The 25979-nt window shown below is 41.5% G+C and overlaps 2 protein-coding genes across 2 annotated transcripts in view; both read left to right on the top strand.

The window, feature by feature from the left end:
* Window positions 1-25979, top strand: part of ddx10 (DEAD (Asp-Glu-Ala-Asp) box polypeptide 10) — a 313215-nt gene that overhangs the window by 42657 nt on the left and 244579 nt on the right. The window contains exons 2-5 of the mRNA XM_059964262.1: window positions 1035-1213; window positions 18089-18149; window positions 24497-24627; window positions 25781-25939. Coding sequence (XP_059820245.1) covers window positions 1035-1213; window positions 18089-18149; window positions 24497-24627; window positions 25781-25939 — 530 coding nt within the window. The remainder of the gene's footprint in view (window positions 1-1034; window positions 1214-18088; window positions 18150-24496; window positions 24628-25780; window positions 25940-25979) is intronic.
* Window positions 11281-16959, top strand: LOC132390677 (general transcription factor II-I repeat domain-containing protein 2-like). The gene is made up of 2 exons (XM_059963236.1): window positions 11281-11974; window positions 16808-16959. Exons 1-2 carry the CDS (start codon window positions 11281-11283, stop codon window positions 16957-16959), a joined length of 846 nt encoding a protein of 281 aa, XP_059819219.1.

Here is a 25979-nt window from a genome sequence, read left to right as displayed (position 1 = left end):
TTTGGTTCTGAAAAATTGATGAGTTCAGCAACATAAAAGCCCCAAATCTGTCAGATCAAGAGTTTACTGTGTTAAACATTAGCTATAGGAACACACAGGATGCTGGAGGAACTCAACAGGTCAGGCAGCATCTGTGGAGTGAAATGGGGAGTGTATATTTCAATTCGAGACACTTCACCTAGAGTGGACAAATTGTAGGGATAAGAATCAGAACAGATTTAATATCACTGGCAAATGTCATGAAAGTTGTAGCAGCAGTACAAAACATGATAAAATATAAATTACAATAAAGAGGATACATATATATATATAAAATAAATAAGTTGTGCAAAAAGAGAGCAAAAAATGTGAGATAGTGTTCTTGGGTACATTGTCCATTAAGAAATCTGATGATGGAGGGGAAGAAACTGTTCCTAAAAAGCAGAATGTGTCTTCAGGCTTCTCCTTGATGGTAGCAATGAAAAGAGAGAATGTCCTGGGAAGGGGGTCCTTAATGATGGATGCCGCCTTTTTGAAGATGTCCTCGATGCTGAGGAGGCCAGTGCCCATGATGGAGCTGGCTGAGTTTACAACTTTCTGCAGCTTTTACAATCCTGGTGTAGAGGTCCCGTTAGAATGCTCTCCACGGAACATCTGTAGAACTTTACCTGTAGCTTTGATGACATACCAAATCTCCTCAAATTGCGAGTGAAATTTAGACGCTGTCGTGCCTTCATTATGATTGCATTAGTATCTTGGACTTCAGAGATGTTGGCACCCAGGAACGTGACACTGTTCACCCTTTCCACTCAATGAGCACTGGTGTGTGTTCCCTTTCCCGAAGTCCACAATTAATCCCGTCGTTGTTGGTGCAGGAGCCGAGTTTACTGTTTGCTGGGTTGCTCGAGCATCTGCGGTCCAGTTGTCTCCATGAGGCCGAAACTTTCCCCGGGTTGACCGACCGCGCACCCTGTCGTCATTAATACGCGACAAGCTCCGGCCGCCGGCGTCATTACTGAGCGACGGAAAGTTGATCATTTCCACGTTATTTTCAGGCATGGGCTTCGCCGGGGACCCGGCTGCTACTCGCAGCGATATTATTAATAACTATGAAAAATGGAAACAGAAATATCAAAAGAGGAAGGCTAAGAAGAAGCTGTGGAGGATGAAACGAAAACCCGAGTGGCTGCTGGAGAGGGAGCAGATCGCCAAGTTGGTTCGTCGCTATTCGCAGGTAGGAACGGTGGAGTGAGTGCCTCAGCTCGGCACGGGACCCGAGCAGGCCCGACTTTGTCCCCCCAGTTCGGCTGCTTTGTAGTGAAGGGTGTTGGTGGACTACTATCCCAGCATCGTGTGGAGCGCAGTTCAGTCACGGTATCCATGGAACTAGATTAGGCCGCAGCATTTTGCGAAGCACCAGTGATTGGTATGAATGACCCAATGATTATTGGTTGGAAAAGTCCTAGGAAGATACAATATGTTGTCATGCGTTTAAAATATGTAAAAAGTATAGTCAAAAGTTATTGACACCTTGCAGAACCTTGGTTTAGACGGGTTGTTTTCCACAGAGATACACAAGATGCTGGAGGAACTCGTGTGATTGTTGTGATTGAGGAACTCTGCGGGTCAGGCAGCATCTGTGGAGGGAAATGGACAAACGACGTTTTGGGTTCGAGACCCTGTATCTGAATTGAAAGATAGAGGGGAGATATGATTTAAAAAAAAAGGTGGAGAGAAGCGATAAAGTAAGCTAGCAAACAGTTTATTGATGGCAACGGATAATTATTTGACGATATTTGTGTATGAGTTTTTAGATGCTAGGTTATGTGTTTAACAAGATATTTGTGAAATATAACAACTTAATATAGCTTGCTTATCTTGAACCTGGTGGTTTTGTTTGAAAATTAATAGGTAAATTGTTTTAAACTCTTTTAAACTGTTTCATGAAGAATATACAGTGGATTCTGGTTAATCGGGGCAGCAACTTATTTGATACAACTCCTAAAGAGCAAAAATCAGTTGAGAAAATAGCTGAGATTCCTTTTGATTGTTTAGAATGTATTTAAATCTTACATCCATTCCATAACGCAAGGGAGTTAAAATCTTTGTGTTATGGTTCTGCAATGTACAGACATGAATTTAAAAGTCTAATGGCTTGTAGAAAGAAGCTGTCCTGTAGCCTTTTGTCCTGGCTTTTATGCTGTGGTACAATTTGCCTGACAGAAGCAGCTGAACCAGTTTAAGGTTGGGGTGACTGGCGTCCCTGATGATCTTCCAGCCCTTCCTTCAAGTCCTGTTCCTGTAAATGTCCTCAATGGAGGGAAGTTCACATCCACAGATGCACTGGGCTGTCTGTTCCACACTCTGCAGTGTCCTGCAATCAAGGTTGGTGCAGTTCCTGTACCAGGCAGTGATACAGTCAGTGTGCTCTCAATGGTGCTCCTATAGAAGGTCTTGAGGATTTGGAAGCCTATACTGAACTTATCTAGCCGCCTGAGGTGGAAAAGACGTTGTGCTTTTTTTGCCACAAAGCTGGTGTGTACAGTCCAAGTGAGATCATCGGTGATGTGTATACCGAAGAACTTGAAGCTACTCACCCTCTCAACTGCAGAGCCACTGATGTTGATCAGGCTGAGCCTGACTCTGTTCCTCCTGTAATCCACAACTAGCTTTTTTCTCCTCTGTAGGCTGTCTCATCACTGCTAGAAATAAGGCCGATCAAAGTTGTTTCATTTGATCAGTAGATTGGAGCAGTGTGTGGCAGAACAGTTGTGTGTGTAAAGGGAGTAGAGAAAGGGGCTCAACAGAACCTGGGGGGCACCTGTGTTGAGGGGCAGAGGTGAGGGAGCCCGTCCTTACCACCTGTTGGTGATCGGATAGGAAGTTTAGGATCCAGCTGCATAAGGTGGGGTGAAGGCCGAGGTCTCTGAGCTCCTGTCAAGTCTGGATGGAATTATGGTGTTGAACGCTGAACTGCAGTCTGGGAACAGCATTCTAATGTATGCATCATTCTTCTCCAGGTGAGTGAGTGCTGTGGCTATGTGATCAATCGGTAGCATCAGTAGTGTGCGCCTGTGTTCAAAATGCAGTGACTTTTGTCACTGGTAGTTGGAGAGGCCTAGGCAGTAAGACAGTTCAGAACTGTTTTGCTCACTGTGACTTCAAGCATTCAGGCTTGGAGATGTTGCAAACGGCCGGGAGTGAAAATGAAATTATTTTGCTCCTTTCATAAGTTCAGAACTACAAAGGATTTGAAGTTATCGACAATCATGAATGTTACAATGAAAATGACGTTTAGAAGGATGCCATCAATGATTGCATTGTATGAAGGCAGTCCATTGTCTACCCTAGATACCAGTACTGATTTTGTTAATTTACAGTGAATCAAACAAATGCGTATACTAAATGAGTTTCTCTGTCAATAACTAATACAGTTTTATGGTACCTGGTGGTATTGATTGTGTTCAGAACCTTCTAGCTGGAGTGTTTAATCTCTTTTGGGCTGACAAAATTCGCATGATCTCTGGCAAGACCCATGGTGGAGGTGTACATATCTGCGTTAATAAGAACTGATGGCACTATTCATCTGTAGTAGAGTTCTTAAAGGTGAAGAGCAGGCCTCTCATCTAATGAGGGAGTTTACTGCTATTGTGATTTTTGGCCGCAAACATCCCCCCTCCACCCCTGTGCTAATGCTGGGAAAGTGCTGTGTGACCTCACACAAAGTACACTGCAGATGCTGTGGTCAAATCAACACGTACAAACAAGCTGGATGAACTCAGCAGGTCGGGCAGCATCCGTTGAAACGAGCAGTCAATGTTTTGGGCCAAGACAAAGGGTCTCGGCCTGAAACATTAACTGCTCCTTTCAACGGTGGGTGATAGTTGTTCAGAGACTTTTCCAAGCTGACCTGTTTGAAATCTCCCGCAATAATAGGGAAATGAGTTCTGTGTCTGCTGAATATGGAGCTTAGCTTCTCCACTGTCTTGTCTGACATTGGCCTGAGGTGGAATGTTCATCACTACTGGGATGATGATGGAACCTCCCTTTGCAGATAAAATATGAATTAAGGACTTTATTTCTTACATCCTTCACACATATGAGTAAAAATCTATGTTATGTCTCGGTCTGAATGTGCATTGTGCAAATTACAGTAATTTGCAATTAGCAGTATCGCAGTAAGATATACAATAGAACAGTCAATATAACATAGAAATACAGTTGTGTCAGTGTGTGTTAATCAGTCTGATGGCTCTGTGGAAGAAGTCCCAGAGCCTGTTGGTCCTGGCTTTAATGCTGCTATACCGTTTCCCGGATAGTAGTAGCTGGAACAGTTTGTGGTTAGGGTGACCTGGGTCCCCAGTGATTTTTGAGCCACACCTGTCTCTGTAAGTATCCTGAATAGTGGGAAGTTCACATCCACAGATGCACTGGGCTGTCCTCGCCACTCTCTGCAGAGTCCTGCAGTTGAGAGGAGTACAGTTCCCATTCCAGGCAGTGATGCAGCCAGTCAGGATGCTCTCAATTGTGCCCCTATAGAAAGTTCTGAGAATTTGGGGATTCATGCCAAAAGTCTTCAACCATCTGAGGTGAAAGAGGCACTGTTGTGCTTCACCGCACAGCCGGTATGTACAGTCCAAGTGAGATCATTGGTGATGTGTATGTTGAGGAATTTAAAGCTGATTACCCTCTCAACGACAGATCCATTGATGACAATAGGGGCTAGCCTGTCTCCATTCCTCCAGTCGTCCACTACCAGTTCCTTTGTTTTTGCAACATTGAAGGAGAGGTTGTTTTCTTGACATCACTGTGTCAGGGTGATGACTTCTACTCTGCAGGCTGTCTCATTATTAGAGATAAGGCCAATCAATGTATCATTTGCAAATTTAATTAGTGGATTGGAGCTGTGGGTGGCGACACAGTCATGGGTATACAGAGACGAAAGGAGTGGGCTTTGGACACAGCTCTGAGGGACACCTGTGTTGAGAGACAGAGAAGCAGAGAGGAGGAGCCCACTTGTACCACCTGCCAGTGGCAATTTGACAGGAAATCCAGGATCCAGCTGTACAAGGCAGGGTGAAGGCCGAGGTGTCTGAGCTTCTTGTCAAGGCTGGAAGAAATTATAGTGTTGAATGCTGAACTAGTCCAAGAACAGCATTCTCACATCCCTCCTCTCTAGAGGCTATTGTGTTGTCTGTGGATCTGTTGTGTTGGTAGGTGAATTTAGGGAGCCCAGTGTGGGTGGTAGCATGCTGCAGATGTAGTCCTTGACCAGCCTTTCAAAGCATTTGTGTATTTTTGAGATGAATGCGACAGGACGCCATTTGTTCAGACATGTTACCTTTGTCTTTTTAGGTAAAGAGACAGTGGTGGGTGTTTTGAAGCAGGAGGGCACTCTACAGTGGGAGAGGGAGAGATTAAAAATGTCTGTAAACACACCAGCCAGTCGTGCCACGCACGTCCTGAGTACCCACTGTGGGATGCCATCCGGTCCCACAGCCTTGTGACTGTCCACTTGTTGGGAACACCTGCGTTAGAGATGACCAAGGTGCAGGTCGCATCAGCGGCTCCCCTTGGGGTTTCAGCATTGGCGACATTGAACTGACCATAAAAAAGATTGAGCTCATCTGGGAGAGAGGCAGCAATGTTGGAAACTCCATTGCGATGGTGTGCAGACCTTACCATAAGCTGTGCGTGTTTTAGGTGGGGAGTTGTGTCTGGTTCTTGTCCCTGTATTGTTTCACTGCCTTGATAATTTTGTGTAGATCATAGTTGTATCTCTTGAGTTTCTGCTGGTTACCTGCAATATCAGTTCTGTCTCGTGCGATAAGTGCTCCTCGCTTGGAGCTGTTGATCCAGGGTTTCTGGTTTGGATAGACCCTGATCGATTTTTGGGGACAACATTCTCGATGCATGTCCGGTTGAAACTCGTGATCCCTTTCGTGAACTCGGAGACATTCTCATAATGAAAGACTTTCTAGTTGATGTCATTATAGCAGTCCTATAGCATGGAGACTGATTGGTTGGACCAACAGTGGACAGTTTTAACAATGGCCGCCTCTTGTTTCAGATTCTGTCTGTTCACGGGCAGAAGCAGGATGGAGGAGTGATTCAACTTTACAAACAGTGGATGGAGGAGCACCTTGTTAGCTTTGCGGAAGGGAGAGTAGCAGTGGTTGAGTATACTATCTCCCCATGTGCTCACCTGGATGTGATAACAAAGCTTCAAAAAAAACTTTAGACAGCAACGTTCGATTAAAGTCTTTGGTGATGATGAAAGCAGCCACCAGGTATACAGTCTCCATGGTGCTGATGGTCATACAGTTTCTTGAGAGCCAGGTCAGTATCAGCCTGCAGCAGAATATACACAGCAGTATACATAGACAACACTTGAGTGCTCATGTTCCAGGTCAGGTGAGCTGGACTGAGACAGCCACCATGTTTGTGCACCACAATAAGTTAATCATAAATGTATTCTATCTCGTCTGTGTTTAAAACACTGAGCTGTCCTATCTTTGCAAAGAATGGTGAAGTCACCGGGCTTCATTGTTGCAGGTGTTAGCCATGTTTCTGTGAAGCGAAGTACACGACAGTCCCATGCACAGAAGCCGCAGCTGACAGTACAGATGTTCAGGCACTCCTGGGAAATCATGATGCTGCCTTCAGACTGGAGGACAAGACAGTCCTCAGGTCAGCAAGAGCACTGCGTTTTCCGGTGTCATCGGGAAGCAAAACGGGATTATTCATGGAGAGTGTACAGCCATTTCTGGGACAGCAGAGACATGAGGTGCATGTGGCAGGGCATTCGGACCATAACACCACAGATCCACCCTGCAAGTCAATGACAGAGATATCTCTCTTCCTGATAGGTTGAACGTCTTTTACATTTTGTTTGATGTGAGAAGTGATGTGCTGACAAGGAAGGCCACACTTCTCTCTCCCAACAATGAGCAGGCACTCTGTCTGGCTGCAGCTGAAGTGAGGAAGACCCCAGCTAGTGTCAACCCACATAAAGCTGCAGGGCCTGGTAACATACCTGGTCGGTTGTTGAAGGACAGTACAGCCTAGCTAACAGAGGTTCAAACAGACATCCTCAATATCTCTCTGGAGCAGTCCACTGTGCCCACAGGCTTCAAGGCAACTGCCAACATCCCAGTGTCAAAGAGGGCAATAGTAACCTGGCTCAATGATTACCATCTAGAGGGCCTGACATCAACAATAATGAAGTGCTTTGAGTAGTTGGTTATGGATTATATTAAATCCCATCTTCCTGCTACAGTGGACCCTTTCCAGTTTGCTTATTGCTCAAATTGGTCCACTGATGATGCAAACACGAGGAAATGCATTTGCTGGAAATTCAAGCAATGCACACAAAGTGCTGGTGGAATGCAGCAGGCCAGGCAGCATCTATAGGAAGAAGTACAGTCGACGTTTCGGGCCAAGACCCTTTGTCAGGACTAACTGAAGGAAGAGATAGTAAGAGATTTGACAGGGGGAGGGAGAGATCCGAAATGATAGGAGAAGACAGGAGGGAGAGGGATGAAGCAAAGAGCTGGAAAGTTGATTGGCAAAAGAGATACAGAGATGCTGTAGCCTTTGCATTCCTCTATCTTGCCCCACCTGGAAAATGGTGCCTCGTGCCAGAATGCTGTTTGTTGACTTTAGCTCGCTGTTTAATACGATCATCTCTCAGAAGCCAGTGCATAAGCTGTCCTTATTGAGTCTCAACACCTTCCTCTTTATCTGGATCCTGGACTTTTTAACAGAAAGGCTGCAGTCATCTGTGTTGGCAGCAGCATCTGCAGCTCCATCACACTGAGCACCAGTGCTGTCCAGAGCTGCTTGTTCTGCCTGCTGCTGTTCACACTGCTGATGCATGACAGCACTACTAGATTTAATTCAAACCAATTCATCAAGTTCGTGATAACATAACAGTGGTTGGCCTCATGAACGACGACGCGCCAGCGTACAGAGAGGAGGTGGAGTGGCTGGTAGAATGGTGCAAGCACAACAACTTGAGTCTCAGTGTAGGCAGGACCTAAGAGATGACTGTCCACGTTAGGAAGGTTGACCACTCCTCACTGCATGTACGCGGCTCCTCTGTGGAGAAAGTTAGGAGAACTCACTTTCTGGGAGTGCACATAACAGATGATCTCTTCTGGTCTTTTAATACCACCCCTTTGGTCAAGAAAACACAGCAGAGTCTCCACTTCCTGAGGAGATTGAGGCAAGTGTGGCTCCCCCCCACACCATTTTAACCAATTTTTGCAAGAGCACCTGATCAGCTCGACCAAAGTTCAAAGTACCTTTATTATTAAAATATATATGCTATGTGCAAACTTGAAATTTGTTGTCTTACGGGCAGCCACAAAAACAAAGAAACCCAGTAGAATCCATTTAAAAAAAACCTGAATACTCAGTGTGTGGGAAAAAAAAGAAAAAATGCACAAAAATGAAAAGTAAACTAAAAGTAAAGTGAGACCACAGCCACGAAGCCAGTTTGTCGCTGTAGCCCGTCGCTGTAGTCCATTAGATGCAGGCCATGCCTCAGTTTGGCACAGAGACAAGTGGACCTTGTGCGGCAAGCTGAACATCAGTCCACACCTCACCTCTGGCCCTGACTTTCTCAATCTGGCCCTGCGCTTAAATCAGTCAAACCTTGACCTGATTTCTTGCTCTTGGGTCTGACCCCCACTGCCTCGATTTGGCCCAAACCCAATCTTTTCAATTTGACCTGGCACTTAAATCAGCTAAACATTGGCTTGTTCTTGTACTGCATTTGGGCCGGGTCATGCTGCTTCTGTTTGGCCCTCAGACTGTTCCAGCAATGGTCAAACATCAGCTCTTTCTTCTCTTGTGTGCCTGAGCCCTGCCACCTCAATTCAGCCCATACCACACGGCACCTTCGAAACTCCAGTTCACAGAGTCTCCCAGAGCACTGACAGGTCATGCACCACTCCAAAAGGGAAGTTATAGGCTACTGATTGCAGTGATCATTATCCAGAATAAAGGTGATTACCATCTGGTACGGCAATTGCAAGGCATTTGACAAAAGATTGTAAGGACTGCTGAGAGGATCATTGGGGTCTATCAGGAGGGCTGCGTACACAGGCCCCTTAATGTTGTCAATGATCCATCCCTTTCATCTGTCCAGCAATCTTTTTAAGTCCCGACCTTTGGGCAGGAGGTACTGTAGCATTCGGACAAGAACCAGTACGATGGGAAAGAATTTCCTACCCCAGGCTCTTAAAGACTAAATGTTTTACCACCTCCCAGGTTTCACCATGTATGAAGCACCAGTAATGTTATACTGTTTATTTTTTAACTTGTGTTGTATATGTACCTCATCGTTAATTTATTTCTGTTAATATTACTTTGTGTTATGTGTGTGAATTGTACTGTGTTAATGCACCTTGGTCAAGTGGTATACATATTGAATGACAATAAACTGAATTAATAATCTTAATTATTTGTACCAGTTTTTCTTTTGAACATTGTCATTCTTTGTGTCAGTCTTCATGTGTAGTTTTTTCACAATTTTATTCTATTTCTTTATATTCCTGTAAATCCCTGCACAAAAATGAATCTTAAGGTAACAGACAGTGACATATACATATTTTGATGATAAATTTACTTTGAGTTCAACTTTGAAGAAAAGTCTCTCCATTTCTAACTTTGGTGATACATTACAAATAATGCTAAGCCAGAGTACAGGAAGGACAAAGAGTTTAGTTATAGGGTGTTATAACAACAACCTTAATGTCAGCAAAACAAAACAGCTGGTCATTGACTTCAGGATGAAGTGCAGTGTCCTTGCTGCTGTCTGTGTCAGAGGTGTAACGGTCAAGAGCTTTAAAATCCTTGGAGTGAACATTGCTAATGGCCTGTCCTGTTCCAACCATGTATTTGCCATAATCAAGGAAGCTCAGTGGCTTGTCACCATTGAACCTTAAAAATTTTTTAGAAAGCATCCTATCTGAATGCATAATGGCTGGTATGGCCACTGCTTGGCCTGTTACTGTAAGAAACTGCAGAGAGTTGTGGATGCAGTTCAGCACCTTACAGAAACCAGCTTCCTGTCTACAGACTCTGATTATGCTGGCTGTCCTTAATAATGGATGCTGCCTTTCTGAGACACCGCTTCCTAAAGCTGTCCTGGGTACTAAATGCTCAGCATTTAATACCATCATTCCCACAATCCTGTTTGAGAAGTTGCAGAACCTGGGCCTCTGTACCTCCCTCTGCAATTGGATCCTCGACTTCCTAACCGGAAAACCACCATCTGTGTGGATTGGTGATAACATATCCTCTTCGCTGACAATCAACACTGGCACACCTCAGGGGTGTGTGCTTAGCCCACTGCTCTACTCTCTATATACACAAAACTACGGCCCGGGGGCCATATGCGGCCCGTTAAGCTTTTTAATCCGGCCCGCAGAACTTGATGAAATTATATTAATAAACCTTGTTAACGTTTTTTCCCCACAATTCTGGCGTTTTCCCAATAGATGACGTACTCTATATACGTTGACCTTTGTTGAGGTGCAGTGTATTACTCCACATTTGCACTTTACTCTTTGACCTCTCACCCCTTCTGTAAAGATGAGTGGAGCTAAGAAAAGAAAAGTGGATAGAGAATATCGGGTGTTTAATAAGGAGTGGACAACTAAATATCTTTTTACCGAACACCGATCAACTGCTGTATGCCTGATATGCCAAGAGACTGTGGCGGTTTTTAAAGAATATAATATCAGCTGTCACTTTGCCACAAAACATGCCAACTATGCTAGCAACCAGTCAACGAAAGAATGGGAAGCTAATGCTCAGAGGTTGGCTGCTAATTTACAGGCTCAACAAAATTTTTTTCACCGTCAAACTGCCATTCATGACTCAAGTACCAAGGCGAGTTTTATGCTGTCATTCAAATTAGCAAAGGCCAGCAAGCCTCTGAAGGCGAGTTTTTAAAAGAATGTATGGTGGAGGCAGCAGGTGTATTGTGTCCGGAGAGCAAAGATAAATTTGAAAAAATCAGTTTATCACGCAGGACAGTGACTCGCCGTGAGGAACTGATAGATGAAGATATAACCACCGTCTTAAATAAAAAGGCAGAGTCGTTCACGTTATATTCATTAGCACTGGATGAAAGCAACGATGTAAAAGACACTGCTCAGCTGCTCATTTTTATCCGAGGAATTAACAATACTTTTGAAATAACGGGAGGAGTTTTTGACAATGGAGTCTCTGAAAGGAAAAACACGGGGAGAGGACTTGTATGACCAGGTGTCTGCTGTCATCGAAAATATGATGCTCCCTTGGAGTAAACTTAGCAACGTCACCACAGATGGATCTCCTAATTTGATGGGGAAAAATGTCGGCCTGCTGAGGAGAATACAGAATAAAGTGAAAGATGAAAATCCTGACCAGGATGTTATTTTCCTTCACTGCATCATCCACCAGGAATCTCTATGTAAATCGGTATTACAGCTGAATCATGTTGTGAATCCTGTCGTAAAACTTTTCAACTTTATACGTGCAAGGGGACTTCTGCACCGTCAGTTCATCACGTTCCTGGAGGAAACTGATGCGGATCACCAGGACCTACTTTATCACTCCCGTGTCCGCTGGTTAAGTTTGGGCAAAGTGTTTCAACGAGTATGGGAGCTCAAAGAGGAGATCGGTGCATTTTTGGAGTTACTGAGGAAGGCCGGCGAATTTCCTGAGCTGAGCAACAAGAGCTGGCTTTGCGACTTTGTGTTTGCTGTGGATATATTTTCACACATGAATGAACTGAACGTGAAGCTACAGGGGAAGGATCAGTTTGTGCATGACATGTACACAAATGTGAAAGCCTTTAAATCCAAGCTGGCTTTTTTCTCCAGGCAAATTTTGAATAAGTTATTCACTCATTTTCCCACACTACCCACGCTGGAAGAGGCTGGCGCAAATGTGAAAAAATACAGCGAATCACTGGATGCGCTGCACAGAGAATTCTGCCGTCGCTTTTCTGATTTTGAAAAAATTGACAAGTCACTTCAGTTGGTGGCCTGTCCCCTGTCACAAGATCCTGAAACGGCACCAGAGGAGCTACAGCTGGAACTGATCGACCTTCAGTCTGACCCCATCTTAAAAGAGAAGTTCAACTCTCTTAAACTGAATGACTTTTATGCTTCACTTGGTAAAGAGGTGTTTCCAAACCTCCGGAGGACGGCACAAAAGATGCTGGTGTTGTTCGGCTCGACCTATTTGTGTGAACAGGCGTTCAGCGTCATGAACGTCAACAAAGCCAGCCACAGATCCAAGTTAACTGACCAACACCTCAGATCCATCCTGAGAATCGCCACAACAAAACTAAATCCAGACTTTGATGTGCTGGCTAAAAAGGGAGACCAACAACACTGTTCCCACTGAAATTAAAAATAAGTTTCTTCATTGTGTTATGTAAAAAATGCAATTGAAAATATTTTTTTCAATAAGCCTTACATGTTACATGTCATTTCTGTTAAGTGATGGACATGAGTAGTGTGCAGGTGCACGTACGTTCTCAAAATAAAAAATGCGCTCCAGATCAAATAACGCGCTCCGCATACTGGCGCGCTGTCACTGTTCTGTCCTTGTGCTGGCCGTTGTTGAGTTTTGGCACGGGACAATTGAATAAGAAGGAGCAGGACAAGTAGACCTGCATCTCCTACCGTTTTTGAAATAAAGACAGTCAGGAGGAGAGTGATGATGATAATATCTTGAAGGATAACAGAATTTTCAGTGCTTTAAAATAATAACTGTTACTATTTAAAAAAAGCTGTATTTTATTCATTTAATTTTCAGTGTTTTAAAAGTCATTTCAATAAATAGCTAAATACCATGGGACTTCAAAGACAGATATTTTGTTGTAATGCATTTGTTCATTTTCAATTGAAATTAAAGCACATGTTTTCTACATATCCCATGATATTTTATTTTCTCTTATGAGGTGTATTACCAAAACACTCCGTCCATCTGCTCCTGGTCTGGCCCCCCTGTCAAACTTTAGAACCTTTTGTGGCCCTCAAGTCAAAAAGTTTGCCCACCCCTGGGCTAGGCATAGCTCAAATACCATCTATATATTTGCTCGTGATATAACCATTGTTGGTAGAATGTCAGGTGGTGACAAGAGGGTGTACAGGGGTGAGATATGCCAACTAGTGGAATGATGCCGCAGCAGCAACCTGGCACTCAGTGACAGTAAGACAAAAGAGCTGATTGTGGACTTCAGGAAGGGTAAGACAAAGGAGCATGCACTAATCCTCTTAGAGGGATCAGAAGTGGAGTGAGTGAGCAACTTCAAGTTCCTGGATGCCAAGATCTTAGAGGATCTAACCTGGTCCCAACACATGGATGGTTATAAAAAAGGCAAGACAGTAGCTATACTTTATTAGGAATTTGAAGAGATTTGGCATGTCAACAAATACACTCAAGAACTTCTATAGTTGTACCGTGAAGAGCAGTCTGACAGGCTGCATCACTGTCTGGTATGGAGGGGCTTCTGCAGAGGACCGAAATAAGCTGCAGAAGGTTGTAAATTTAGTCAGCTCCATCTTGGGCACTAGCCTACAAAGTACTTGGGACATCTTTAGGGAGCGGTGTCTCAGAAAGGCAGCATCCATTATCAAGGACCTCCAGCACCCAGGGCATGTCCTTTTCTCACTGTTGCCATCAGGTAAGCGATACAGAAGACTGAAGGTACACACTCAGCGATTGAGGAACAACTTCTTCCCCTCTGCCATCCGATTCCTAAATGGACATTGAATCTTGGACATGTCGGTGATAGTAAACCTGTTTCTGATTTACTGATGCGGTCAGAATATAGACAAAGACCCTAGTTACCCAGGACGTTTTCTCTCATTGCCACTTCCATCGGCGATGTTAATAGACTATTAAATGGTTCCCTAATACTATAAGATGGGCTCTTCTCACCGTCTACTTCATTAGGACCATGTACTTCATTATTATTTACACTGCAGTTTCTCTGACACTGGTACATGTTATTCTATGTTATTGTTTTATGTTGTTCAACTTTAATGCACTCAAAGTATTGATCTGTATGAAGTATACAAGACAAACTTGCCACTATATCTCAGTGCATGTGACAAAAATAACAAAAAAATCTTAAATGTTGCTCATTCAATTGAATCACGTTTCGTAGAAAGGATGATAAATTTTAATTATTTATTGCATAATGAACTTGTCAATTTCACTCCTGAATAATCTTGTTTTAATTTTATGATTATACTTGGAGTTTTTATGATTATACTATCTCATTATTTATGATATTTAATAATCTTTGAATTAATCCATTCATCTATTTAAGCAAATAAGGTTAAATAGTTTTTATCCATTTAAATAATCCGGGTAATTTAACATCTCCAAATTACTTTGCAGATGATTTAAAAAAAACTCTCCCAATTTTCTAAAAAAAAGAACTAACTCAAATTTAAAATATTTAAAACATTATTTTGGACATTATTATAAATTTCTTCAGTACTTAATGATTTTTAAGTGGAAAATATCTGATGATTGGTATAATCCCTAACAGCGTTGATGTGCATCAAGATCTTGGGGTTTCCAAGTCCATAGCTCACAAAAATGGAACACAGCTTGATAAATTTGAAAAAGAAGGCATATGGCATGTTTGGCTCCTTTCATTCCTTTCTCCTTTCACTTGTCTCAAGTGTATGTATTCAATTTTTAAGAAGAGAAATCAAGCTTAATGCAGTTTTGAATGCTTCTCATTCCTGAACCGTATAGTTATACCAGAACCTTCTATTTTTATATTCTATCCGCCTTGCAGTGAAGACCAACATGCAGAACTGGGGAGGCAACAAGTTAGTTTTATGTAGCACTAATGGTGGAGAGGAATGCTTTGGACAAAGGAAATATCTTGGCTAGGCTTTTCATAAATCAACTTCTGTATGACACTGAAAGAATGTGATTTACAGTCGGCCCTCCTTATCCGTGAGAGATTGGTTCCGGGACACCTCACGGATACCAAAAAACGCAGATGCTCAAGTCCCTTATTCAACCTGCCTCAATGTGGTGGACCTTAGGACCCAGTGGAACCCCAGATCTTATTTAACATGTCTCAGTGCAGCGGACGTTAGGGCCCAGCGGTGCAGCTCTGAATATGCAGTGTTTCTGTTCACGAAAGTAATCACGATTGAAAATAAACTGGAAATAATAAAGCGATCGGAAAGAGGTCAAATGCCATTGGTCATTGTAAAAGTGTTAGGCTACGTTGGTCAACGATTGGAACAATTTTAAAGGATAAAGTGAGAAAGGCCCTGCCCAGATTAAGGCTACAATTATTACTAAGCAACGCAATGGTTTAACTATTGGGTTTTGGGATTTTGAGTTTTTGATCCTCCACATCAACCCGGCATGGTGCAGAATGCACTCGATAGCGGTCTGTCACTGGATCGAACTCGGGAACTTCCGTTCCCAAGCCCGGCGCTGAAACACACGTTCTTAAGTGTTTTATATGCATAGAAAGGTAAAATATATACTATATACAAAGACAAATGTTTGACTAACTGATGCTAAATAATACTGGATATGCCTGTTCTGACTTAGTAAGAGAACTTCCGATTTTTTTTCAATCCCGATCCACAATAACCCACGCACATCCTCCCATATACTTTAAATAATCTCTAGATTACTTATAATAAATACAATGTAAATGCTATGTAAAATAGTTGTTATATTACATTGTTTAAGGAATTATGATAAGAAAAAGAAGTCTGTACATGCTTGAATAACAAGTGCTGGAAGAGCACTTCCGGGTTTTCTCAATTCATGGTTGGTTGAATTCGCACATGTGGAACTTGCAGATAAGGAGGGTGGACTGTATATTTATGTATACAAGGCTGCTGTGGGAATAAACTAAAGGTGTTTATTGATTTTTAATTTTCCTACTATCTTGTGAAGCAAAATTTTCAGGAAATATTGAGCTCTGTTCTGGTTTCAAATTGGTAACATTTTGGATGAAAAATTGGCAAGGTGCTCTATTAGAGAATATCAAATGTGAGTACTATTGAATGCTTTGTAAGTTTTAACTTGATCATTTTAAAGCTTTTTCTTAGTAATTTAGATTGGGGTAACTTGCTACTTTTGCTTATGTGATCTATAAGCACTTAGATCGTTATAGTTTGAGAGTTAGCTGCATTGTTAGGAAATCCCTCTACTTTTGTAGATGATAAGTGGTGACCCCTTTTTTGTGTAGCTCCAATGGGAATCATCAAATATTCCCATTTAGTGCTACTACAGTTGAATCCACAGGCACAGCCATGGTTACTTCAGTAAGCAACATCATTTTAAAACATTTTAAAAAAATCTACATATCCTCAATCAGTTGACCCCAGACTGCAGACATGGGTTGTGAGTGCAGTTTCCCTTTAACAAAAAGGAAACAAGGAAAGCATGCTGGTCTGCAAGTAATGCAGAGCCCTTAGTACCACTTTGTACCATTCTATTAGTGCTTGTACAGTTTCTAGAAAATAAAACTGAAGACCTCAGAGCAAGATTGCAGTACCAGAGAGACATCAGGGACTGCTGTGTACCTTGTTTATGGAAACATGGCTCATCTCCTACATCTTGGACGCTTTCTGCAGCCCGGGGGCTTTATCATCCACTGCAATGATAACAGAATCTCCTAGAGGAGGCGGAGTATGCTTCATGATTAACTCTTCGTGGTGAACAGACGTGGTGGTTCTGCTCAGTCCTGCTCACCAACCTGGAATATCTACAGCTCATGTATCATCCATTTTATCTACCGAGCTTTTCATTATAATCCTGGTAGTGGATGTCAAGGACACGCTGGAGGAGCTGAACATGGTGATCAGTCATCAGGAAACGGTGTGCCCTGATTCCTTCCCAGCTGCTGTGGAGGATTTCAAGCAGGCCAGCTTAAAGAAGTCTCCAAACTACTATTGCCTACATATCACCTATTGAACCAGAGGAGCCACCACACTTGACCACCGTGGCACCACCATCAAGAATGCTTACTATACCATCCCATGCCTACATTTTGGAAAGTCTAATCACCCTGATGTACGACTTCTCCTGGCATACAGGCAGAAAGTGAGGACCACATACCAGTGGTGAAAACCACAAAGATATGGTCCAGGGAGGTGGAGGAGCACTTGCAGGATTAGTTTGAATCAGTGGACTATATATTAAATAATTCATCTTCAGATCTTAATGAATACACCGCAGTTGTCATCAGACCTGCTTGGATGAGTGTGCGCCTTCGAGAACATATTGGATATATCCAAATCAAAAGCATTGGATAAATCAGGAGATGCGTAATCTGTGGCATTCAAGACTGGTGATCCAGAACTACGCAAGAAATTCAGGTGCGGCCTACAGAAATCTATTTTAAAAGCAAATAAACTATTCTGATTGAAGTTAGAGATGGGATCTGATGCTTGTCAGCTCTGGCAGGGTCTGGAGGCTATTACTTCCTACAGGATGAAACTTAACATCATGAGCGGCTATGTTGTTGCACATCCAGATGGCCAATGTCCACTAGACTCGTAAATTTAAACAACCTCGTTCAAAAAATAATAGGCAGGTCCGCTTTTTTTGATCTATGCTCCTCAGCTCCTCAACTCTGAAATTCAATGCGTATAAATATATGGGAAGCAGACTCAGTTGACACTTTTAAATGCAAGCTTAAAACCTCTTTGCTTTTTAACTTAACATCTTTTTGTCATTTATTTTCATGTTTATTTTATTTTAAAATTTTCATGTTTGTACTTTATCCCATTGTAAAGCACTTTGAAAAGTTCTCTCTCAGTTGTGACAAAAAATTGGCTGTTTTATGCTTCAAATTGAATACAAAATAAAATCCCGTTGATACAACTTATCAAATATTTAAAGTGTTTTGGTAGTTCTCTGAAAGAGTGTGACTTCACGAGGATCTTTAGAAGTCGACTCAGTTTTTACCTTATTTGTAAGAAAAGTTGCAAGATCTACTATAAAGTTTGTAATTGGAAAGTATTTTGAAAAATAAATGCAACATGTATGAAAAAGCATCTCTTTTGTGAAATGTGCTAATTAATATTTTTCTGACTTTCAGATAAATGCCAATGCGATACTGCAATTTTCAGATTTTCCGTTGTCCAAAAAAACTATTAAAGGTATGTTCTGTTCTACTTTTCCCATTGCTTTTGAATTACTGATCTAAGTCAATGTATTGTTTGTGCTGTTTTCTCTATATTGCTTTGTAAACTGCCAGTTGGGAATACTGGAAGCATAGCAGGATATTGCTTGCTCACTCACTGTTTCGCTTATTCTCCTGCTCTGAGATCAGTACAGTCGGCCCTCCTTATCCATGGGGGATTGGTTCCGGGACCCCCTGTGGATACCAAAAAAAGTGGATGCTCAAGTCGGTGGAGTTTAGGACCTGGCGGAGCTCTGGAGCTTATTTAACCTGTCTCAGTGCAGTGGACTTTAGGACCCGGCTGCCTCGGGACCCACCGCCCTCAGTGTTTCTGTTCCGGAAAACGATCATGATTGAAAATAAAGTGGAAATAATAAAGCGAGTGGAAAGAGGTGAAACGCCATCGGTCATTGGAAAAGCGTTAGGCTACAGTCAGGATAAAGTAAGAATAATGGAGCATGTGATGGCCCTGCCCCGATGAAAGCTACAATTATTGCTAAGCAGCACAGTGGTTTAATTATTGAAATACATGTGTTTCTTAAATGTTTTATATGTATAGAAAAGTAAAATATATACTATGTACTAAGACAAAAGTTTGACTAACTGACGCTAAATAATACTGCATGTATCTGTTCTAACTTAGAGAACTTTTTTTTTTGGATTCCTGATCCATGGTAACCTATGCACATCCTCCCGTATATTTAAATCATCTCGAGATTACTTATAATACCTAATACAATGTAAATGCTATGTAAATAGTTGTTATACTGTATTGTTTAGGGAATAATGACAAGGGAAAAAAAAGTCTGTACATACTCAAACAACAAGTGCTGGAGAGAGAACTTCCAGGTTTTCCCGATTCGCGGTTGGTTGAATCCGCACATGCGGAACCCGTGGATAAGGAGGGCCGACTGTATTCTCATTTAATCTATTGCTGCTTGCAGCTAAGTGATCTGTGGGTGAAAATGTGCCTACTTGAATGGAAGTTAGAAATCTGACTGATTTTTCTGCATTTAACCAAAGTATTGTAGAATTCAGAGTGTGAGTTCATTTATTTTCAAAGTTTGAACTATAAAACAAAGAAACACAACAGAACCCTTTTTTAAAAAAAAACAACAAAGACTGTCAAACACCCAGTGTTGGGTTGGGGGGGGGGGGGGGGGGAAGGGAATCAATCGTGCAAACAATAAAAAAATAATACCAGTGAATAACACATGCAACATTAACCACAAAGTCCCTGAAAGTGAGTTTACAGCCGCAGAGGCAGTTCAACATTGAAGTGAGTGAACCCAGTTCAGGAGTTTGGCAGCAGGCCACAACCACAGAACCTATTCAGTGTCGTGGCAAGTGCTGATGGCTGCAGAGTCACTTCAAAGCTGAAGTGCCTTGATTAAATTGCAAAAATATTTTTTTTTAAAAAGAAAAGGTAAACAAAAATACGTGGAAAATAAGTTACAGAGTCCCCGAAAGTGTCTCTGCAGGAGCCTATTCAGTGCTGAGGTGAGTGAAGCTTGTCCAGGAGCCAGAGGGCTACAGGGCAACAACTGCCCCCCAAAACCGGCAGCATGGGATTCATGCCCAATGGTATTAGCGAGAAGAGAGGGAGACCTGTCAAACACACACAGATGGCGCTAAATACCTGTTGGTTTTTTGCTCTATTTTAATGTTGCGACTATTTTAATGTTGGTTGATGCTTTAATCGGTGGGGAGTAATGGAGATGACCATGGGATCATGTCCTCCATTAGGCATTGGCTCAGTGTCCATCTCCAGTGATGGCCACCATACCTGTATCTACGCTCTTGTCAATCTACTTATTGCTATTGTTGCTGTTCTGAAATGCATTTTTTACAACATTCAAGGTCAAAGAACTGAATTATTTTTGTTACAGTAGCTGAAGAATGGGGGAGAAAGGAATTTTGACAGTGAACGTTTCAAAAATTGTCAAACCATGTATGGGAGGCTAGATAAGTTTTTTTTTGGTCTGTTTCATTGACGCTTGAAGACCAATGTACATGGCTGTCATCTAAATGTTATGTTTTGTTTATATCCTTGCCCTTCTCTTTCAAAAACTGTTGATTACTTGTCATGTTTAGTTTGTTTTCTTGGGTCATTAATAGAAGAAAACTAATAGGACATTTATGATTGACTGCCTACTTTTGTGTGCCTGGTCATTTTTTTCAGAGATGGTACCAGAACTGAGGTTGTAGCTGAGGATGAAAAAGCACAGACCTAACTTTTAGAAAAATGAGGGGTTAACCTGATCAGTGCTTAACTTCATGTAATGGACTAATAGGTTAGATGTGGTGATGTTGCCTTGGAGCAATGGATAACAAAGGGGTTGATGCAGCTCGTGCAAGATCAGGTTTAATGCAGAGAAATGTGAGATGATGCATTTTGTGTGGAAGAATGAAGAGACGCAATATTGAATAAAGTGGACTGTTCTAATATGGATATAGGAGCAGAGGTATAAATGATAATCCAGAAAGCACTCTATATCACAATTTTATATACCCTGAAGCTGCATTATCTGTGTGTATAAAGAAATGTAAGTTGGGGGAAAATACATTGTGTTTCTTATTTGCTTTTCTTCCACATAAATTCTGTAACACCAAATTTTATTCCATATCTACAATTTTTGGCTAGTGACTTTTGAGTTCTCTAAGAACAAATTTCTGTTATTTCTATGGCCATAAGGTAGGAAGCCATATACAATTCTGGGCTTGATCAGTATAGGCGTGGAGTATAAAAGGAAGGGAGCTATATTAAATCTTTATTAAAACATTGTGTTTGCCTTAACTAGAGTATTGTTTTCAATTGGAAGGATGTGAAGGCATTAAGGTCCAGAAATGATTTATGCCATTGCTTCCTGTGAATGAGAAGGGAACACAGTTACTAGAACGGTTTAGAGAGGTTACGACCATGTTTGTTATTGGAGAAGACTGGGGAAAATTTGATTAGGAGTTTATAAAATGGACTCTGTGGATAGGGGAAACATTTTCTCTTTGGTGAGGATTTAGGATCAAAATTCTCAAGTATAAAATAAGGTCAATACTTAAGCATGTGCTGTCAACCTGGTGGACCTGTCACACAGGATTATATCCCTGCCTTACGGAAAATAGTATGCAATGGAAAAAGCTAAACTATTCCACAGTGAAATGATGTGATCAAAGTTCTGCACACCTGCCATACCTACTTATGCATTATGGTGTAGAATTAAGAAGCTAGAGTAACACAAAATGCTGGAGGAACTCAGCAGGTCAGGCAGCATCCACGGAAACCAATAAACCATTTCGGGCTAAGACACTTCATTAGGACAGTGAAGTTCTGATGAAGGATCTCTGTCTGAGACATGATCATTCATTTCCATGGTCCTGATGAAGGGTCTCTGCCCGAAACGTTGACTGTTTATTCCTTTCCGTGGATGCTGCCTAAGCTGCTGAGTTCCTTCAGCATTTTGTGTATTCTACTCTGAATTTCCAGCATCTGCAGAATCTCTTGTGTTTATGAATTAAGAAGCTTCTTGGAGATGGAGGTGGAACCTAAAACATGCCCTTAGTCTGTGATGGCAAGGCCTAAAGTGTGAATGCCAACGATGAGACTGAAGCAGTGTAACCAATATTCCGCCAGAAGGGCTGAGTACATATTCCATCTAGGCTTCCTCTTGAGATATCGCCATCATAGAAGCTAGTCTTCACCCATTTTGATGTGGTCCATGTGAAATCAAGATTAGTCACTTGATACAGCAAATGCTATGGGACTAAACAGTATCGAGGCTGTAGAACTGAAGACCTAGCTTTAGAAGTGAGGGTTTCTAGCCAATCAGTTTCACTGGCAACTGATCACACTTGGATGAACAGATGAATCTTGCTAATTATTGCCTAGTCAAACTGGTTTTAGTTATGATCAAAAAGTGATGGAAGATGTCATCGATGGTACAATCTCACCAGTAACCTGATGCCAATTTTTGGGTTTCACTTGGTTCCATCTCTCACTGCAGCTTGGTCCAAGTATGGACCAAATAATTGAATTCCTGAGGTGAAGAGAGATGAGAGTGACTGTCCTTTATCAATGTGACCTTCACTGATTTTTGGCCTCAAGAAACCCTGGTAAACCCTGCCATTGGGTATGCATGGAAAATACACAAATGGTTGGAATCCTATCTCACACAAAGGAAGGTGGTTGTAATTGTTGAAGGTCAAGATATCACTGTAGGAGTTCAGTACAGAAGTGTCTTGAAGCTTAAGAGATCTCCAGCTGGTTCATTAATGACCTACCTTCCATATACCAACCTTCTCCAACACAAAATCCAACAATTTGCCTTTAAAATTAAATAACATTACTACTTCTGCATCATCCATTACCAATTTCCTCAGGGGAGTCGTCAGGAATTCAGCTGGAGGTCTTTGAATGCTTTGGCTACATCAGCAGTTAGAGATTGGGTATCCTGAGTGACATGTGACTTGTCAAAGCATTCCCTCTATGTATGGAGTCTGATTATGAATGCTGCCCAACTGAATCACTTGATGGATAAGTACAGCTACAGCAACACCCAAGTTCGACATTATTCAGGACAAATTTAACCGCTTTCCATCCATCAGAAGCACTACTATAGTGTGGCTGCAGTCACATACAAAGGCCCTGCAGTATATGAGATGCACACTGCTGCCTCTCTGCACTCATAGCTCCTCCAACAGTACCCCAGAGCCCATGACTTATACCAGCAAGAAGCAAGGCTTTGAGTGCATGGAAATATTATCACCTGCCCATTCCCTGGCCAGCTACACATTGGAGACACACACGACTGCAGATACTGGAATCTGGAGCAACAATAAGATTTTAAAAAGCTCGGTGTTTGGACCAGATGCAGGTCTTGACCTGAGTTGTTGACGGTCCCTGTTTCCTCCACGGATGGTGCCTGACTGGCTGAGTTCATCCAGTGTCTTGTTTGAAATTGCAAACTGACTTGGAAATTTAGATGTTATCTAATTTGAAGCATTAAACAAACTAACAACAGTATTCTCTTGCAAAACTGCATCCCCAGCTCTGAGGCTCTAAATGCAGATCCAAAATAAGTTCTAAAGGATTTGAATGTGCTATTTTTGTGTATGGGGTGTCGAGGGAGGGGTAGCACCTCTGGAGGGGGGGTGGCCTGCTGTGCCCTTTTTCAGGGTAGCCCGTCCACCTTTGGTCTCCACCTGGCGCTCAGCTCTCACTTGTAGTAGGTGCATTGGCCACACCCTGGTAAACCATCTCGGCAGACAGGCTAAACCAGGTGAAGGTAGCCGACGGGTTTTTGACCATTGGTGAGGTAGGGATTTGCCTATCCCAGTGTGTGAAGTGTGGCCCTGGCAGATTGAGCAGAGGAGTCAGATTAATGGTGCAATGGTCAAGAAGGCAGACCAGTAGACAGTTGTGGAGCACTAAGAGCACGACAAGGCACTTAGACGTCCTGGTCATCCACTGCAAGAGGTGGCGATCTCTGTAAACTCACACGGCAGAAGGCAAAGGCAAACCACTGCTGTAACCTACCGAGTACATGATTTCCCAATATTTCAGAGCGGTGTGGAGGGAAATCGTCTGCCAACTGGAAATAGGCAGATGCGACCTGACAATGACGATTTTTGTTCAGTTTTCAAAAATAATTTCTTGAAATTTGAACCAGACCTAAAATAAAAGAAAAGCCAGTAAGCTGGAAGTTATTAACATTTGCTACTAAATTCTGAGTCTGCATCTAAAAGGTGATAACAGGAAGAATTTCCAATTTTTAGGGAAAAATGCTTTCATATAGCCCTCACTATGAGAACTCAATCCAGTTTCATGTAGTATTTATCCCTGAAACATGTAATTATATTTCTGTTCATATTTTGGAAGAACTTTGATTATCAAAACTTTTGTGTATGTGAGTGGAATGACAATGGAAGCTTGTAAGTAGATATTTGCATTCCTCCCCAGCCCTTTTTCCACTGAGATAATGTTACAGTATTTTCTTTTGCAGGTGATAATGGGTAATTAATTGAAGTAGGGTTTTTCTGATGTGTGGCAGTATTTGGTTTAAATTTTTTTTCCAAATAATTTTAATAGTTGAGTATCATTTTGATAACTGTAATCTTATTTTGGTTATATTGATAAAGGAATATTTAAGGACCAGCGTTATACGCATTGTTGGACACTTGATATTGCAAGATGTTTTATTTATGTATAGATTCTTTCAGTGCAGTGCTTCCCTTTGATTGGAGGGAGGAATACAGTATGGTTGCATTAAGCAGCAAATGTACTGATGCTCAACTGATTTGAAAATCTGAAAGCTGTATTCTTTCTTCTAGGCTTGATGGAGGCGGAATTTCGCCTGCCAACTGAAATACAGAAGCAGACAATTGGCCTCGCCTTGCAGGGCAAAGATGTACTTGGTGCTGCAAAAACTGGATCTGGAAAGACATTGGCCTTTCTTATTCCTGTAAGTTACTGGGACTTAATGCTTTGTAAAACTGATTTCTTTGGCATTGGCCCAAGCAAACTGAGTACTTCTAAAGGAAATGTTTGTTTTATAATACAATTCTATTTAATTTCTTTTTTTATCTAGCTGTTCTTTTAGTGAAAGAATGCAAATACACATAAACCATTTCACTTGTATCTCTAACACCATAATTGCAAATGACTGCAAATTTTACTATGAGGACTAAGCTGTATTTGCATCCCTATTCCAGTTATTTTAATATTATTTCACTGAAAGCCTTGGTTCTCCTTGGACCTTACCATGAGGATTAATTAATATTATATTTGTTTAACATGGTAGTAAAATAAAGAATTACAAGAAAAATATTTTGGTATTTTATTGTCCTTTTTTTTTTGAAAACCTGACTACTATTTTACTTTTATATTCTATAAAAAGAGCCTTCTGGAAGAGGGCAAGTAGGATAGTGTTCACTGGCAAAATATTGTGCACTAATTCCTTTGAACTGTATGGTTCCTCGTTGCAGTGTAGTTTGGTGATGAGGTTTTGGAATTTTATTTGCCTAAGCAATGGATTAAATTAGCTACAGCAGGATTTCAGTCAGCGGTAAAGTTTGGTGTAAATGGTAAGTGGGGCTTTCAGATGGTTGTCATTCTTAAATCTGCAGAACGAATGTTCTCAATTTTATACACTGCTATTTAGGTATGCTTATATTTGGTTAAATCATACCTGGAGTAATATTTAGTTCTTGACATAAAAGAATGAACATATTGGCAATGAGAATGCAGTATAGATTTAATAAAAATGATATTTGGTTGCAGAGATAAATTTTGAAGGAAAATGAATCAAATTCAACTTGAGGAATGAAGGGCAGAAGTATTAAACATTGGTTAGCAAGGATTCTGTTGAACAGCAGACAGGCAGGAAAAACTAGATGGATATTTATTTTATGGAACATAAATTTACATGCAACTTGATCTTTGTGTGTTAGTTGTGCATCTGAAAAATATAAACTTTTCAAAATAGTAATACTGTTGTGACTGTAATACGCAATCACATAAATGCAAATTCAGTTTTGACAGTGTGATGCTAAGTTGGTAGAAAGTGATTTTTTTTTGAACTGGCCTTCAACAACTTATTTTTTGCCATTCCACAGGTACTGGAATGTCTTTATCGTCAGCAATGGACTTCAGAAGATGGAATGGGTGCTCTCATTATATCACCCACCAGAGAATTGGCTTATCAGACCTTTGAAGTCCTTCGGAAAGTGGGGAAAAACCATGAATTTTCAGCTGGACTCATAATAGGAGGGAAGGTGAGCATTAAGGAAAATCATTAAATACTTAAATTGAGAT

The sequence above is a fragment of the Hypanus sabinus genome, chromosome 3, assembly GCF_030144855.1.
Source record: "Hypanus sabinus isolate sHypSab1 chromosome 3, sHypSab1.hap1, whole genome shotgun sequence".
Classification (NCBI taxonomy): domain Eukaryota; kingdom Metazoa; phylum Chordata; class Chondrichthyes; order Myliobatiformes; family Dasyatidae; genus Hypanus; species Hypanus sabinus.
Note: the sequence above shows the minus strand (reverse complement) of the source record. Positions and strands in the feature narration are given on the sequence as shown.